The following is a 17516-nucleotide window of genomic DNA, read 5'->3' as shown; positions in this document are numbered from 1 at the left end:
GCAACGGCTAGCATTTTAGTAAAAAACCGTTCTGGGGTTTTCGTTCCCTGTCGAGCTCTACTCGATTCGGGCTCCCAACTGCATCTAATAACGTCCCGATTCGCAAATCAGCTTCAAGTAAAGAAAGTAAAATCCTCAGCATCTGTAACTGGAGTTGGAGATTCCAGTTTTGTGACGGACGGTCACTCGGTCAATATTACGATTCAGTCCCGAACTTCCGAATACTCGGTCAACATTACCGCGGTGATTGCTCCGAACATAACAGAGCGACAGCCTAGCTTCAACGTCGACATTGGCAGCTGGAACATACCCAAAAATATACAGTTAGCTGACCCAAGGTTTTATGCTCCCCAGCGGGTGGATCTTTTAATCGGAGCCAGCCTCTTTTTCGAGATGTTGTGCGTTGGCCAAATCAAGCTCCCACCTGGATTACCCCTAATTCAAAAGACGCGTCTGGGTTGGGTTGTTTCTGGAGGCTATGGCCTTTCCAATGGCTCGGTTTTAATGTCGTCTCAAGATGAACTTCTCGCTAGTAGAGAGAATAGTTTCGATCGGTTAGATGATCTTCTTCGACGATTTTGGGAAGTGCAAAGCTGCGCCGAGCCAATTATACGCGCTACTAAGGAAGAATTGGACTGTGAAGCACATTTCGTAAGACACGTCAATCGTTTGCCAGCTGGTGATTATTCTGTTCGGCTGCCGGCCAAGTTTAATCTAGATCTTTTGGGAGAATCCTACCAGCAAGCTTGTCGAAGATTATTGTCCCTAGAGAGAAAGTTGAATCGTCAGCCATCTTTGAAGGCTCAATATGCAGCATTCATAAAAGAATATCTCGATCTAGGACATATGTCATCAGTTTCTGCCGCTGACATCGGGTTGTGCCGATATTTCTTGTCTCATCATTGCGTCATAAAGAAAGATAGCTCCACTACAAAGCTTCGCGTAGTTTTTGATGGATCGGCGGCCAGTTCCTCAGGCTATTCTCTCAACGATGTTCTTATGGCAGGCCCTGTTATTCAGCCTAAGCTGTTCCAGATTCTTCTACGGTTTCGTTCACACCCAGTAGCAATCACAGGAGACATTTGCAAAATGTACCGTTGTGTTAGGGTTCAGCCTGAGGACAGCCATTTGCAATGCATTTTGTGGAGGGACTCCCCCCAGGATCAATTGCGGGTGTTTAAGCTAGACACCGTTACTTATGGCACGAAGCCAGCATCATTTCTGGCTGTGCGAGCTATGCATCAGTTGGCAGCAGACGAGCATACAGCGTTTCCGCTTGGGGCTGAGGTCACTCGTCGCGATTTTTATGTGGATGATTTGATATCTGGAGCCAAGTCCAAGGAAGAGGCAGTCATCATTATGGATCAGGCATCAAAACTTCTAGCCAAGGGAAAATTTAAGCTTAGAAAGTGGTGCTCCAATGTGTCGGCTGTTTTGGATGGAGTTGTTGTTCTGTTGCTGTTGCTTCGTCTTGTCCAGCGCTCACATTTATGGGATGACATCAAATCATTGCAGTCAAAGGGAATGGTGCACTCCTCCAGCTCGCTCGCATCTCTTTCGCCATTCATTGACCAATTTGGGCTTCTTAGAGTGGATGGCCGGCTGAAGAATTCTTCTCTGGATTTTAATGGGCGTCATCCAATTATATTACCACGGAGTCATTCGGTCACTATTGCCATTATTACTCACTTTCATGAACGCAATCTGCACACTGGGCCACGGGCATTACTTGGCATATTTCGATCCCAACATTGGCCTATTGGGGGGAGAAAGACGGTAATGAAGGCGGTAAACAAATGCATTAGATGCTTTCGAATGAAGCCTCGAGTAGTGGAGCATATAATGGCGGATCTCCCAAAGGAACGACTTGATGGATCTCATGCATTCGAAGTCACTGGCATTGACTTTTGCGGGCCATTTCTCTACAAGTCAGAGGTGCGAAGCAAGCCTCCAGTAAAATGCTACGTTTGTGTCTTCATTTGCTTCGCCACGAAGGCTATTCATCTGGAGTTGGTCAAGGATCTCTCTACGGTATCGTTTCTACATGGCCTCAAACGATTTATATGCACTAGAAGAAGGCCGCGGCAGATTTGGTCTGATAATGCAACCAACTTTGTTGGAGCTCGCAATGAGCTGCTCGAACTAAGGCGTCCTTTCCTCAGCAGTGATCATCAGAGAGCTACATTGGACTTTTGCCTAGCTGAGGCTATTGATTGGTGTTTCATTCCTCCTAGGTCGCCACACTTTGGCGGTCTTTGGGAAGCGGCTGTAAAGATCGCTAAGCATCATTTCTACCGCGCTGTTGGCACTGCTGTTTTAGCCTTTGAGGAGTTGCGGAACCTGGTGTGTCACATTTCGGCGGTTGTTAATTCTCGACCATTAGTCTCGATTTCAGAAAACCCAGCTGATCTGGATGTATTAACCCCAGCGCATTTTTTGAATGGTGGTCCGCCTTCTTCTTTCGTCGAGCCGGATGTGACCAGTCTTAACTTCAATCGCTTGGATGGATGGCAACGCATGGCTTACTTGCAGCAGATCTTTTGGTCCCGATGGAAGGAAGAATACCTAACATTGCTACAACAGCGCTCCAAGTGGCGCACCCCAAAACCTGGCCTGGTTGTCGATGACTTAGTTCTGGTTAAGGACGAAAACTTGCCTCCCATGAAGTGGCCCCTCGCCAGAGTGATCGAGCTTCTCTTCGGTGGAGATGGGGTTGCTCGAGTTGCCGTTCTGAAGACAACATCAGGAGTGACAAAGCGAGCAGTAAACAAGCTGTGTCTGCTACCCCTTAAGGATAATGTTGAAGCCCAGGCTTCCAACGGGGGGAGTATGTCGGGTCACGCAGCCGCAGCAGCCAACTAACTTCTTAATTCGATCTCTTATATTAATGGCATCGCGAAAGGTAGCTCTCTTTATCTAGCTCTCTCGTCTTTTGTGTACTTGCATTTTTCGGCCCAGCTTTCGGCTGGCTGTCCGTTTGTAAAATCAGTACGAATTCTGATCTCGACATAAAACGCATTCTCGTCTCGCCTGCTGTACTCTCTCTCGCTAATAAACTGTTAACAAGCCTAAAGCAACCTGAAATTCGTATTTTAATTTAGCAACAACTAATAAAAAAGCTTATTAGTTCAACAAAGAATATATCTCTTTTTAAGATTGATCGGACTCCGTTCTTTTTATCTCAAATGAAATATACTCCCTTTTTGTTTTTTTTAAACTATTTCCCCTAATATAAAATTGCGGTTATAGCTTTTTAACGCGGAGGACCGCATTTATGTCAGTTTAATTTTTTTCATAATTGATTTGCAGAATATCAATGTAAATTTGTATACCCGTTACTCGTAGAGTAAAAGGGTATACTAGATTCGTCGGAAAGTACGTAACAGGCAGAAGAAAGCGTTTGCTACCCCATAAAGTATATATATTCTTGATCAGGATCACTAGCCGAGTCGATCTTGCCATGTCCGTCTGTCCGTCTGTCTGTCCGTCCGGATGAACGCTGAGATCGCGGAAACTATACCACCTAGGCTATTGAGATTTGGCATTCAGATTCCTGAGCTTCATACGCAGCGCAAGTTTGTTTCAGCAGAGTTATTTTTGGATCAATCGATAGGTTTTGACGAAACCAATACATTTCAGTTAAACTTTTTATTCTAGCATAAAAAGTGTAGGAGCCACAGTTTTGGGCGGTTTGTGGGCGTTAGAGTGGGCGTGGCACTCCGCTGAAATAAACTTGCGCTGCGAAAGAAGCTCAGGAATCTGCACGCCAAATCTCAATAGCCTATCCCTTATAGTTTCCGAGATCTCAGCTTTCATCCGGACAGACAGACGGACATGGCTTGATTGACAAGGCTAGTGATCCTGATCAAGAAGGTATATACTTTATGGGGTCGGAAACACTTCCTTCTGCCTGTTACATACTTTCCGACGAATCTAGTATAACCTTTTACTCTACGAGTAACGGGTATAACAAGGAAGAACGCTATAGTCAAGTACCTCGACTATCAGATACCCGTTACTCAGCTAATGGAACCAAAGGGAAATGGAGACATGCAAGCAGCAAAGCGAGATTGAAATGTGCCACCTACCGGCGGTAGACAGATTTAAGCGATATGGGCGTTCGAGTGGGCGTGGCAAATTTGTTTTTAAATCAATCGATTGGTATTAACGAGACCAAAACATTTCAGTTACAATTTTTTATCTAGCACGAAAATTGTGGGCTCCACAGGTTTGGGCTGTTTGTGGGCGTTAGAGTGGGTGTGGCAACCTTTTTTTTTTGGTCAATCGATAGGTATTGACGAGAACAACACATTTCACTTAATATTTTTTATCTATTTATTATATTTATTCTAGCATCAAAACTGTAGGAGCCACAGTTTTAAGCGGTTTGTGGGCGTTAGAGTGGGCGTGGCACGCTGCTGAAACAAACTTGCGCTGCGCAGGAATCTCAGGAATCTGCATGCCTAATCTCAGTATTGTAGCTTTGTATAGTTTCCGACATCTCAGCGTTCATACGGACATACGGACAAACAGACATGGCTAGATCGACTCGGCTAGTGATCCTAATCAAGAATACATATACTTTATGGGCTCGGAAACGCTTCCCCTCTGCCTGTTACATACTTTCCGATGAATCTAGTATACCCATTTACTCTACGAGTAACGGGTATAAAAACATTTCAGAACTTAGGCGATCAGTTCTCGAAAAATAGCAACAAAGTTCACCTCAGAATATGGTTTCATAGTCTTTGGTCAATAAATCTTAGATACTCGTTGGGTTTCGTTGCACTCTTATTAAAACGCTTGTCAATTGAGTTTTGCGTTTTTTTTTTTAAATAAAACTGTTCTACGTTTTCGGCGCACGTCCGTTGGCCTCAGCGAAAGGTTCTGCGCGCAAAGTTTTGCTACGTGCCTGTAGGAAGCGCAGAGACGGCGTAATACTTTCATCCTCTCGCTGCTTGCGCTGACATTCGCTGTAATTTCGGTTGCCGCGGCGTAGATCCTGCGAGCGAGATGGCAGAGGTACAGTTAGCAGTGGTTTCCCTGTAAATTCGTGAGCTCTGCCACTGTTTATTTTAAAGAAGTGCGAACAAGAAACTACATAAAGCGAACGTCTTAACCCTTATTCCATCGTTTGTGAATTGTACCCTACACAACATCTGCAGAAGTCAACGTTGCAACGTTGGACTTCCAACCTAGCTTCCTATTAAGGACAAGGCAAAGATACAAAGCCCTGTTGCTAAGCGTGAGAGTTGGAACGTGACAACTACCTCCGCTACGTTTTACAGGAGTAGTTGAGTACCCTTCCTTAAGGCGTAACTTTGCTAACTTTTCTTACGGCAGTTGACACCACGGTAGAAGACGTTCTGTGAGGTGCACCAAGTGACAGTCAATATCCAGAGCGTCAAAAATGGCTTCTGGCAGAATATTGTTGCGAACACCCTATATGTCTAAGAAAGCTTTGAGCTCCTTGATACAGAGAGACTGACAAATTTGTGGAGAGTAGGCAAGTAGGAAAGTTAAGCTGGTACGATTCCATCCGGACCCGGGGATTTAGAGGGTTTGATATCCAATTAAAAAATTAGCCCCAATATTAGAATATATTTATAACATAAATATCAACCTACATATCATTAATAGGCCAACAGAGAACGCGAGAGAATGAAAAGGACGTCGATGAGGACTAGCGTTTAGAGACTGTGTAGACAGTAAGTCTTTAGATACATCTGCAATCGGCTGATAAAAGGCCATAGGGACTGCTTGCCTACTGCCGTAAGCACGAAGCGTCAGCAAAAACTGAACAGGTGGGACCGGCCAGAAAAAATCCAGATACATGAGGCTGCGGTTGGCAGGATGGCTGTCTTGAATGTTCACCCTTGTCTGGGACTCTTCCCCTTTAAATTTAAAATTTTTGTCCACTTTCAGTATATTACTACCGTTATCATCAAAATTTGTGAATTTGTCTAAGCTCTGCAATGTTACATTTTAATAAGAGTTTCTCTTCCAAGTATTCTTGATCCACCTTATATCCCCCATTTTCCAATGTAAATCGCTTCAACAAACAACAAAGAAAAAACAGAAAATAATTAATTTAAAAACTTTGTTTAACATATTTTAGATTGAATTGTGTACACAGAACGAAATTAATTTTGAAATCCACGAAACGGGAAAGTCGTTCACAACAAAAGGAGTCCCATCACTTCCAGAGCCAACAGTACCTCCCCCACCACCGCCTACATCTACAAATTTTACAAAGAAGTATTTTAAGCCTGAGCCCATATATGAAGCAATAAATGCAAATAAGTTACCAAACACAAATCAAGTAACTGGTGGAAATGAAACTTCACCTAAATTTAAGATAACTAATGAAAACATTAAGAGTCCACCTACTCCCTCTTGCTCCATATTTGTTAAATATGAAATAGATGATGAACGGGAGCAAAGACGAAAACAAAGAGTGGAAAAAAAAATTCATGAACTTAACTACAATGATAATAGACATAAAGATGTTCACAACGACGATTCATTTTATAATATTCTTGAATTCGCGGAAAACTACTTTAATACGTACGAGCTTTCGAGTGATAGTAACCTTATTTCCACCCTGGCACGAAAAGGGAAAAATAATTCTGATTTAAAGGGAAAACACGAAATGACAATGTTTTCTAAAACTGACAAAATTCCAACATCCCATATTCACATGTATGATCCAGAAAATGTTTTACTGTCGTGTAATATGTTTCGAGTAAGTACATTCTTATATTTATCTTTCTGTTAAATTGTTATATATCTGACTTGTTGGTTAAACAATCAATTTCAAGTCTTTTACACTCTATCAAGTTTCCAAAAATCGATTTAGCGTCGCTTGTGACCGGTTGTGTTTATCTTGTGCTCTGTAATTTTTTGTCAATTTGTCATTAATATCTGTTATACTGGTGCCTTGCTTTGTGACTTAGTCCAACATAACCAGCCGTGCTTGTGTTTTAAATCGTCTGTTTATGTTTAATTGTCTATTTTATTGTAGAAATTTTAACAAAACCTAACTCTGTTTTTAGCCTGTGCAATTTGTTATTGTAACTTCTGTACGCTGTGGTGCATTTGTTTCAATAGCTTTTGTTGTTATTTTCTTTTATTTTCTTGTAATCTCTCTCCCGTTTCTTGTCGTCTAAACTGTTGTCTTGTATATTTTGATTGCGTTTCGCAAGCCACGCTCAGTCGACAGCCACTCCGTCGCGCTCTCTTGCTCTAGCAGTCTCTACGCGCTTTTATACTTTTGTGTTCTTGTGTGTCTACATTTTTATTGTTTGATCCCAGTGTCAAATCAAAGGAGGTATTTATAATTCTTTTGATTCTTTGGTTTTATAAATAACTTTTTTTCTTAAATTTAAATACTTAAAAATGGCTCTTTTTTGTTCCAAAAAAGATTGTCAGTTTGGATCGTCACCTAATGACGTTTTTATTTACTGCCGTCTCTGCAATACAGTCATACATCCAAAATGTACTGGACTTGTTGGCAGAGGAAAAGATTTTATGGACTTGTGCCTCATGCATTGAAATAGACCGTGATTTGGATGGCTATGTTGCGCTGACCAATGTTCGTTTTATGAAACTTTTTGATAAGCTTATGAGCGTAGTTTCTGATTTTAAAGAGTTTAAGGCGGACCTTGATAATAAAAAAAAAATGTCAGTAGGGTCACCTAAACGCAAAAACACCGCTCCTTCACTCCTTTAACACCTGAAACCACATCTGCAGATGTTTTGGTATTTGTATTAGAGGAATTTCCATCTCAAAACATCACAGTGGAGGAGTTTAAATTTCCATATGTTCGTAGGATATCTTCATTTCAAATATCTGCTCCTCCGGAAGTATTTAATGTACTTAATTCTAAAAGTCTTGGCTTAATGATGAATTGGTCATTAAAGAATTTGTTCCAAACAGACGGAGAACTAATAATAGGCCTTCCACGACAGTACCTGCGCCAAAAAACTGAGCAGTTTATTTTTGGCCTATCAAAATGACTCCTCTGCCTTTTCTGAAGACATTCTGGCCTTTACTGAGACTTGGCTGCAAACGGAGATATCAGACTCTGAAGTTATATCCAAAAATTTTAATACGTATAGAACTGATCGCTCTCCTCGTAGGGGGGTGGGGTGCTGGTTGCCGTTACCTCTTCTTTAACATCGGAGAGAATATACTTTCTTAATCCCAATGACATAGAATTCGTTGGTATTAAAGTTTCTTAAAAATCTTTTTATATTTATGTAACTTGTTCTTATATTCCACCTAGATCCGATTTAACAATTTATGAGCAACATTTGTCTGCAATAAAAACTGTTTTATCTCATCTTTCCGAAAGGGATCTTTTAATTGTTTTGGGTGATTTCAATCTCCCTTACATTTCTTGGTCCCTTTCCACTGACTCACTTGTCCCTACCCCTTTATCTGACCATGACTTCGTTGACGGTCTGTTAGAATTATCATTACAGCAAGTTAGCTTTATACGTAATTCACTAAACAGACAATTAAAACTTGTATTTGTTTTAGATCCGTCTGAAGTCACTGTATCTAGAATTGACCCACTAGTTGTGCCTGAAGACCAGTACCATCCCACATTAGAACTTACAATTTGTCTTCCCTGCGTTGATACCCTCTCTCCTTCACTTTCTCCATCTAAAAGTAGACGCTTTCGTAAATGTGACTTTAGTAAACTCAACAACTTCATTTCATAATATAACTGGACAAATTGGATATTGAAAGTGCTACGGAACTATTTTATAGTGTCCTAAACTCTTTTTTCTGTGAATGTGTTCCTGATAGTTTTCCATCTAAGTTAGACAGGCTACCTTGGTTTACCAATCAGTTGCAAAGAATTAGAAACCTAAAAACAAACTTCTATAAAAAGTCATTGCTATTCCACGTATTTGAACCGATGTAAACTTGAATTTTCAAAGAATCCGAGGCAGTTTTACAACTTTGTCAATGCCAAGAGAAAGTCTTCAGCATTGCCATCATCCGTACGATTAAACTCTATTGAGGCATCTACGGATCCCGAAATTGCAAATTTATTTGCTGAATTCTTCCAATCTACTTATAGTTCTGTTTCTTGGTCTAATTCTAGCTACCCTAATCACTTAAACAGGGCAAATTGTATTTTTTCTCCTGTAATCACCGAAAGTTCTCTCTTAAGTGATTTAGAAACTATAACGCCAACCTATTCTCCGGGGCCAGATGGACTCCCTGGGTGTGTTCTTAAGTTTTGTGCCCGAACTATTTGTAAACCCATTCTTAAACTTTTTCATTTTCATCATCTGTTTTTCCTACTATCTGGAAAGATTCTTTTATTATTCCACTCCACAAAAAGGGTGCGAAGGTTAATGTTCAGAACTATAGACGAATCTCCAAATTGTCTGCAATTCCTAAAACATTTGAACGCATTATTACCTCTCAGTTGCAACATTTGTGCTCCCCTCGCCGTGTCAACATGGTTTTGTTAAGCGTAGATCGACCACCACTAACCTGCTCGAATTGACATCTTTTGTACAAGATGGATTTAACAAAAACTGGCAGACGGACGTTATATATACAGATTTTAGTAAAGCCTTTGACTCTGTAAACCACTCTCTTCTTTTATTCAAATTAGATCAGCTCGGGTTTCCGAATAATCTGTTAACTTGGATTTCAAGTTATTTGAATGGTAGATCTCAGAGGGCTTAATTTAAAAACGCTGTTTCCAAGATGATCATCGTGACATCTGGAGTGCCTCAGGGCAGTCATTTAGGCCCTTTGCTGTTTACTCTGTTTATAAATGATCTTCCTTCTATCGTAAATCACTCTCGTGTGCTAATGTATGCTGATGATGTTAAGCTTTGTTTTTCATATAATAATATTGAATCTGGTTTCTGCTTGCAGTCAGACATTAATAGATTCCAGGAGTGGTGTCAGTACAACCCTTTGAATTTAAACTATCTTAAATGCAACGTTATGACTTTTTATAGGGGTACGCCAACGTTCATGCGTTACTCTTTTCAGAACATGTCCCTGGACCGAATATACTCAGTAAACGATTTAGGTGTTCTCCTAGATCCTAAACTTAAATTTGACTCCCACATATCCTCTACTGTAAATAAAGCTATGAGTGCTCTTGGGTTTATAAAGCGTTGATCTAAAGAATTTGATGATCCATACACTACCAAATTATTATATACCTCACTTGTCCGTCCTAATTTAGAATACTGTTCTTCCGTTTGGAGTCCTCAGTATCAAGTGCACATTGACCGTATAGAGTCCGTACAGACACAGTTTCTTCTTTTTGCCTTACGTGGTTTGAACTGGGATCAAAACGTCTTCTTACTCGAGTAGATTGCTATTGATTAATTTGCCTAGTCTAGTAAGCCGTAGAATTATGCTTGGTACTATTTTTATGAATAATCTTATCACAGGCGATATTGATTCTGTACATTTGGTAAGCCGCCTAACTTTCAATGTTCCTATTAGACTAATGCGAAATGAGCCAGTGACTCGTCCACTTTAAAAAAGCGTTTACCCTGCATTAACTCCAGTTTAGGTATAGGTACTGTTTAATGTAAACACCAATTTGTTATTTTACACTTACACTCTTATACAAAGTTTTCTCTATTCTTATATTAACCACGAAGTCTGTAATTCTGAAGCTTGTCAATACAAATTTTGTACACATGAAGGCAGCCGAAAATAAACCTAGAAGTAAATTGGTTGGACTCGAGCCTGGCACGCAGAAACATAATGAAACCAAAGACCGCGGAAACAGCTCGCACGTAGGACTGGAACGTCCTTGAGAGAAGGAAAGGGTGGGACGGTCATCTTCTTCTAACAGGACGGTGGCCCGGAGCGTCAAAGAAAACTGAGTTAGCGTCTGGCGGGACCACCAGGGACAGAGCCAATGCCAGGAGTCTGTGTCTGGCTGGATGTGTGCTTTGAAAGCTCAGTGCCTGTTCACATAACAGCGCAATGCTTAATCACTCTTACGAGTGTCCGCGAAAGTATTCGGAGCAGCAGAGGCCACCAAGCGCACGAGAGGCCACAGCATGAGACACAATATACTTTGTAAACCAGTGCCGTAAATCAACCCCTCATAACCCGAATTCTGAGTTGTAACACCCGATTTGAGTAAACTGTATATCATTTGTTTAATTTGACACATTTTTGGTGTCCGATGCGTTCAGTTGAAGTCTTAACACTAAGTCGCAGCACCAAAATATATTAAAACAAGGAAGAACGCTATCTTGACTATCAGATGCCTGTAACTCAGCTCAAGGGACCAAAGGGAAATTGAGATATGCAAGCAGCAAAGCGACATTGAAATGCGCCACCTACCCTTGATCTCAATATAGGGTAATGTGGGCGGTAGACAGATTTAGGCGTTATGGGCGTCGGAGTTGGCGTGGCAAATTTTTTTTTTTTGGATCAATGGATAGGTATCGATAGGTATCAGTTAACATTTTTTATCTAGCATGAACATTGTTTGCGCCACATGCTTGGGCGGTTTGTGGGCGTTTTTGGGAAAATCGATAGGTATTGATAAGAACAATACGTTTCATTCATTTTTATTCTAGCTTCAAAACTGTAGGAGCCACAATTTTGAGCGGTTTGTGGGCGTTAGAGTGGGCGTGACACCCTGCTGAAACAAACTTGCGCTGCGTACAAGGCTACGAAATCTAAATGTGAGATCTCAATTTTCTATCTTTGATAGTTTCCGAGATATCCGCGTTCATATTTCCGATTTTTTTTAAAGTTTGTGGGCGTAATTTTGGGTCAACTGATAGGTATTGATGAGAACAATACATTTCATTCATTTTTATTCTAGCATCAAAACTGTAGGAGCCACAGTTTTGGGCGGTTTGTGGGCGTTAGCACTCTGCTGAAACAAACTTGCGCTGCGCAGGAACCGCAGGAATCTGCATGCCTTGTCCCAGTATTGTAGCTCTTATAGTTTTCGAGATCTCAGCGTTCATACGGACAGACGGACATGGCTAGATCGACTCGGCTAGTGATCTTGATGAAGAATATATATACTTAACGCTTCCTTCTACCTGTTACATACTTTCCGACGAATCTAGTGTACCCTTTTACTCTACGAGTAACTGGTATAAAAAGGGAAAAGTTAGTATTTCATATACCAAAAATCCGAGCTTGAATTTTTCAAAGTTTTTCCCCAACTCGTCGCAGATGAAGTTTAACGGAACGAACTAATGACTCCCACTTCCCTCCACAATGTGGCGAATAAAACTTCACTTAATTCCATCATTTGATTGTGTTAGACTGCGTTGATACTCCAGCGAAAAGGAAAATTCCTGGATCTCATCTAATGCCCGTTTGGCACCAACAAAATTCGTCTCGTTATCGCTGAAGATCTGTGAGCATTTTCCTCTAAGGGACATGAAACGCCGAAGACATACCAGGAATGTGTCTGCGCTAAGATCGGTGGCCACGGTATTACAAGGCAAACAAAGAGGCAAAGAGGCTGCGCCCTAGCCTTTCTTTTAGTACAAATGGTCCAGAGTAATCACAGCCTGAGTGCTGGAAGGGTAAAGCTTCTGTTATACGGATGCCTGGTAGATCGACCCTGAATTGGTGCTCCGTGAGTCTACGTTAACTAAATATTTAATGCAGTTGTGAACCAGATTCCTTATTAGGTTACGCGCACCAAAGATCCAGTACTTTTGACGAGCAATAACAAAAAATGCAGAAACTTTTGGATGAAGATTTGTAGTATGCTCGGGTTCCAAAATCATTCTTGTGCTGCGGCTCGACTTCGGAAGCAGTATTGGGTGTTTTACATCAGCTGGTAATTGTGAGTTCTCCAGTCGTCCACCAACTCGAAGAAGGCCATACTGGCAGATAATCGGTGAGAGCTTCATCAACTGGGAGCGGCTTTTAAGTGGCTTGCTTTCCGTCAGTAGTTTGCGGTCTTCTATGAAACATCTCTGAGCCTCTTGCAGGCAAAAAATGCGAGCAGCCTGAATCTCCTCAAAGGAGAGCATCTTTCCATTTGCCAGCGTTACAGATTTAGTGGCCTTGGTCTTTTGGATCAAGCGTAAGGCGTAAGCACCAACGCGTACCAGTTTTGTCCAGGACGAGACGCGTTGAGTCAAAGCTTCGATTGGTGACAATGAGCAGCTTTCCTGTGCGGTTAATGCGGTGGTCTTGACTTTTTCTTTGCCATGGCTTTCTGTAAGGGACCAGCAGAACTTTTAACAGGTCAACTTCACCGCAAGCATTCCTATATCTTGCAGCCATTAAGGTCCCATTCAGCATAAGTCAAAGTAAAGAAGGTCCGAAGCAAGCATTCCTTGTGTGGCGCAGTCCGCCGGATTCTCCTTTGTGTCAACATGATGCCATGCGTTGCGCGGTAATTTCTTAGATTCTATTGGCTACAAATGTTTTAAGCTAAGATGGTGGATGTGAAAGCCAAGCCAAGACTATGGTTGAGTCACACCATGCATGTACTTCAATATCCTTGTGTTGTAGAGCAACCTTGACTGATAAGAACAGTCGGCTTAGTAGAGACTGCTGCTTCAGCGGAACAACTCCGGTTGAACCAGATACGGTGCCATCTGCGCGCACCACTCTGCTATAGATGACTGCGGAATATGCCTTGATGGAGGCATCTGAAAATACATGCAGCCGATGTTATTTTCATTGTTTTGGACAAACCGTGGCGGGCATAGATCTCGAAGGATGTGTAGGTCGTTACAGCATTTATTCCACCAGTCCGCAATTTTCGGAGGAAGCTCCGTGTTCAAGCCGAGATCGAGTAGTCACAATTCTTGGAACAGGATTTTAAACTGCACTACCACTGGCAACAGAATGCCCATCTGGTCAAAATTGCGTTCCACATCTGACAGCACTTGGCGTTTGATGTTGTCCGGATTTGTTATAAAGCTTACTTCTAATTTCCAATGAAAGCCAAGAACCTTTGCTGTAGAATTGGATCCTTTGCCCTGTACTTCGGTTCTAGCGAGATATCTGACAGCGACACGTGATGAATTGGAAACTCATTTACCAGGTTCCATGCCTGTTCATTTCATCAACTGGATCAACTTATTTTGATTGCGAATGAGTTCCTCCTCGGTAAATGCTCCCGTCATTACGTCGCCCACATAAAACTGCTCCTTAAAGATCTTTGCAGCGGTAGGAAACTCGTGCTGATGGTCGTGAGCTAACTGATCCAGAACCCCAAAAATGGTGCGCAGGATGTGCTCGATGGGAGTTATTTTATCTTCTCTCCAAACAATACGCTGATAGCCACAATGGTTGACAGCCCCCCAGATTTGTCGCTACATTTTGACAATATCTGCTGACAAGACGAACTTGAACATTCTTAAACGCATACAAATCGAGAAAAGGTTTCGTAGAATGCTGGGTCTAACGTGCAGAGCTTCGTCTAAGGACCGTCCATTCGTGTCCTTGAATGAACCGTCTAAAAAGAACCGTAATTTTAGGGTAATTACAGGATGATGTGGCAAGTAAAATGACTTTTGGCGATAGATTTTTGCATGGGGCCCAACTGAAAATAATCACGCATAAATTGCACGTACTGTGAATGCAGATTGGGGTCTTTCTTTAGGCGGCGATCTACACCCCTGAATCTTGTTAGTGCTCCCTGTAATGTATCCGAAAACTGTTCCTCGGAGTATTTAAACGAAAGATCGACGATGTAACGCGCCTTAGAGTCCTGAGAGTGCGCCTTCACAAAGTGCTGTTCAACTTCATCGTCCTCTGGATCCCCATGGAACTCCTGGTTGACATCCTCCAGCTCCCAAAAGCGCCGTAGCGATGCGTCAATGTCAATAGCCGTGTGCATTATTGTTGCAGATGAACAACCGGAAGTAACGATAGATGTTATAACACATACAAATATGGTCGAAATGACGTTGCCCTGGTTGTCGAACATCCTTTGACCGGTGAAAACGGTTTAAACGTTATCGCTGCCCAGGAGTATATCAACTTCCGAACCACTGTCTAAAAGCACCCGGCAGGTAGTGTGCGATCCTTTTGCGTTTCTAGCAAACACTAGAGCCGTTGGCAATGCACTTTTTTGAAGCCCTTGTGGCTGTGTTGCGGTTGATGATTCGGTTCACAAGGATTCAGCCGTGTGATCCATTTGTGCCCGTGCAATATGGCTGATGACCGTAGAATCTTCGGGAGCGCTTGGGATGTGCTTTCATCAACTCGTGAGTGTGTCGAAGTGACAGCGGCTTGCGAACCAAGAATATCTGCTTGTAGCAGAGAGTGGTGACGATTGTGGCAACACTTGCATGTGAATTTGGTTTGACACTTTTGCGACACATTCCCAGGCCTAAGTCAGTTGAATCACAGGAACATAGCCTAAACAAATGTGCGTCTCTGCTCGATTGACAATTCATCAAACTTTGAGCAGGCGTAGATCTTGTGGTCCAAGGAGTTACATATCACACAAGTGTTTGCTTTTATCGATACTAAAGCGTGTGACGATCGCTTTGCTTTGCCATATTGCGGATCGATGGCTGGATCGACGTACCCTTCCTCTTCGTCAAAAATGGCAATTTGGCCGCTAATGGACTCTAATTCTTTCATTACGATATTGAGCATTTCCAATGACACTTGTATTTCATCAAGGTCCAATTTTGATCCCGCACGTGGATCTTGAGACGCCGTTAGCAAACGCGTAGTACTTGCCTTGGCACGACTTCCAGCTGCCTTCATAAGTTTAAACAGATCCATGTTTATCAGTCACTAAATTTGGCTAGAAGGACCAAAGATATGGTGTAGAATAAAAACGTTTCCTTTTCGGATTTGAGTTGAGTGTATTTCCTTCACATTTTTTAGTGTCCTATGTCCACTTAGTCCTAAAAAATCTCTAAAGTGTGGCGCAGCACCAAAATATATTTAAAATGGGAAAAGTAAGTATTTCATATACCAAACGGAAAAAAAGATTCAAATTAAAATAACGGCTTCACTGCGTTCATCAACAATACCACTTTAAAATTATATTATTATAATGGTTAGCCATAGTTAACCGGTGAAGAAAACAAAATTATGGACCGAAAAACAAAGCAGAAGATCTTTTGAACCATTACTTCGTGTAGTAGAAAAATAACAAGTAGGAGGAAACTAATGAGCAAGATAAGGACTCCTGAGTTTGTAAGTGAGCAACTAAACAGAGTTGGTGAGTAAGTAAAGAACTAAAAAAACTGAGTGAACAAGTGAGCAGCTTAACAAGTAAGTAGCTGATGAAGTGAGTATTAAACATGTTAAGCTAGGGAAACCTCCTTTTTGGTTCACTCACTCATGAAGAATCTAATCTATTATATTCGGGCGAACACAGATATCCCAGGTTAAATCATTTCATCCGGCTTCGGGCGAGCCCAGACCGAAACCGAGTTCAACTTCAACTTCAAGATTCATCGAAATGTATGTAACAGGTAAAATGGAGCGTTTACGACCCTATAAAGTATATATATTTTTGATCTGTCCGTCCGTATGAACGCTGAGATCTCGGAAACTATAAGCATGCAGAATTTTGAGATTCTTGCCCTCTCTAACGCCCACAATCGCCCATAACGCTAAAACCCGTTTGGTATTCACTTTGATCATCAATGTCCAACTACATAATAAAAATAATTCGGAAGACTCATTTAAAACTCATAAGCAACACTAAAGCGTTCTTTCTTGTTTTCCTATTAAAAACATTGTTATTCAATAAAAAATTTTTTAATTGAAAGAAAGATGAAGATCATAATCATAAAAATCAAAAATAAGAGTGAATGATTTCAGTATAAATCATTTGTTTTCTTTGTTTAAAAAATAAAATAGTTCTTCGTTTTTGGACACTGGATAAAAATTAAATTGTATAACATATATGATTTTTGAATATATGAATAAAAGTTACCACGTAATCCTTATATTATAAATATTTAATTTAAAAAGTATGGGAGAGTGGGATAAGCATAGTAAAAAAAGTTTTGTTGGACATAGCAGCTATAAGTAAAGAATCATCGTCATTATATTACTTTAAAGTCAATTGCAAGAAATGTTGCAAAATGTCAAAAAAATTGTTAAGCTGTCCCAGTATCCCGATGTAATTGGTATATGGCTTAACAAAAAAAATATATTTTTTTGAATTTGAACGGACTCCGTTCTTTATATCTCAAATATAAATTTATTTGTGATGTAAATTTACTTCAGATGTAAATGGTGTATGGTTTTTAAATATATATATCTTCTTTTTTTAAATTTGATCGAACTCCGTTCTTTTAATCTCAAATGAAATGTACTTCTTTTTTTAAACTATTTCCCCCAATATAAAATTTCGGTTATAGCCTTTTAACGCGGAGGACCGCATTTATGACAGTTTAATGTTTTACATAATTGATTTACAGAATATTCCCTGAAAATTCGGCGGTGCGAATTTTTCTTTTTAGACTTCCCGGACCGCGGCTTTTACCGCTTGATTAAGAATAACTACATCTTGGGTCATCGAACTCTCGTTCCCAAG

The 17516-nt window shown here is 41.0% G+C and overlaps 1 protein-coding gene across 9 annotated transcripts in view; it reads left to right on the top strand.

The window, feature by feature from the left end:
* The window catches only part of Myo81F (Myosin 81F), a 2624640-nt gene that overhangs the window by 1845554 nt on the left and 761570 nt on the right, over positions 1–17516 (top strand). For 7 of the 9 annotated variants that reach the window (XM_070995759.1, XM_070995757.1, XM_070995758.1 and 4 more), the window contains one exon: positions 6119–6745. The exons of 1 other annotated variant lie outside the window; for it this stretch is intronic. In XM_070995759.1, coding sequence (XP_070851860.1) covers positions 6119–6745 — 627 coding nt within the window. Of the gene's footprint in view, positions 1–6118; positions 6746–17516 lie in introns of those variants that run through there. One more of the 9 variants, XM_070995763.1, reaches the window with a different exon arrangement.

This window comes from Drosophila suzukii, chromosome 3, assembly GCF_043229965.1.
Source record: "Drosophila suzukii chromosome 3, CBGP_Dsuzu_IsoJpt1.0, whole genome shotgun sequence".
NCBI classification, from domain to species: Eukaryota; Metazoa; Arthropoda; class Insecta; order Diptera; family Drosophilidae; genus Drosophila; species Drosophila suzukii.
This window is presented reverse-complemented; position numbering and strand designations above follow the sequence as displayed.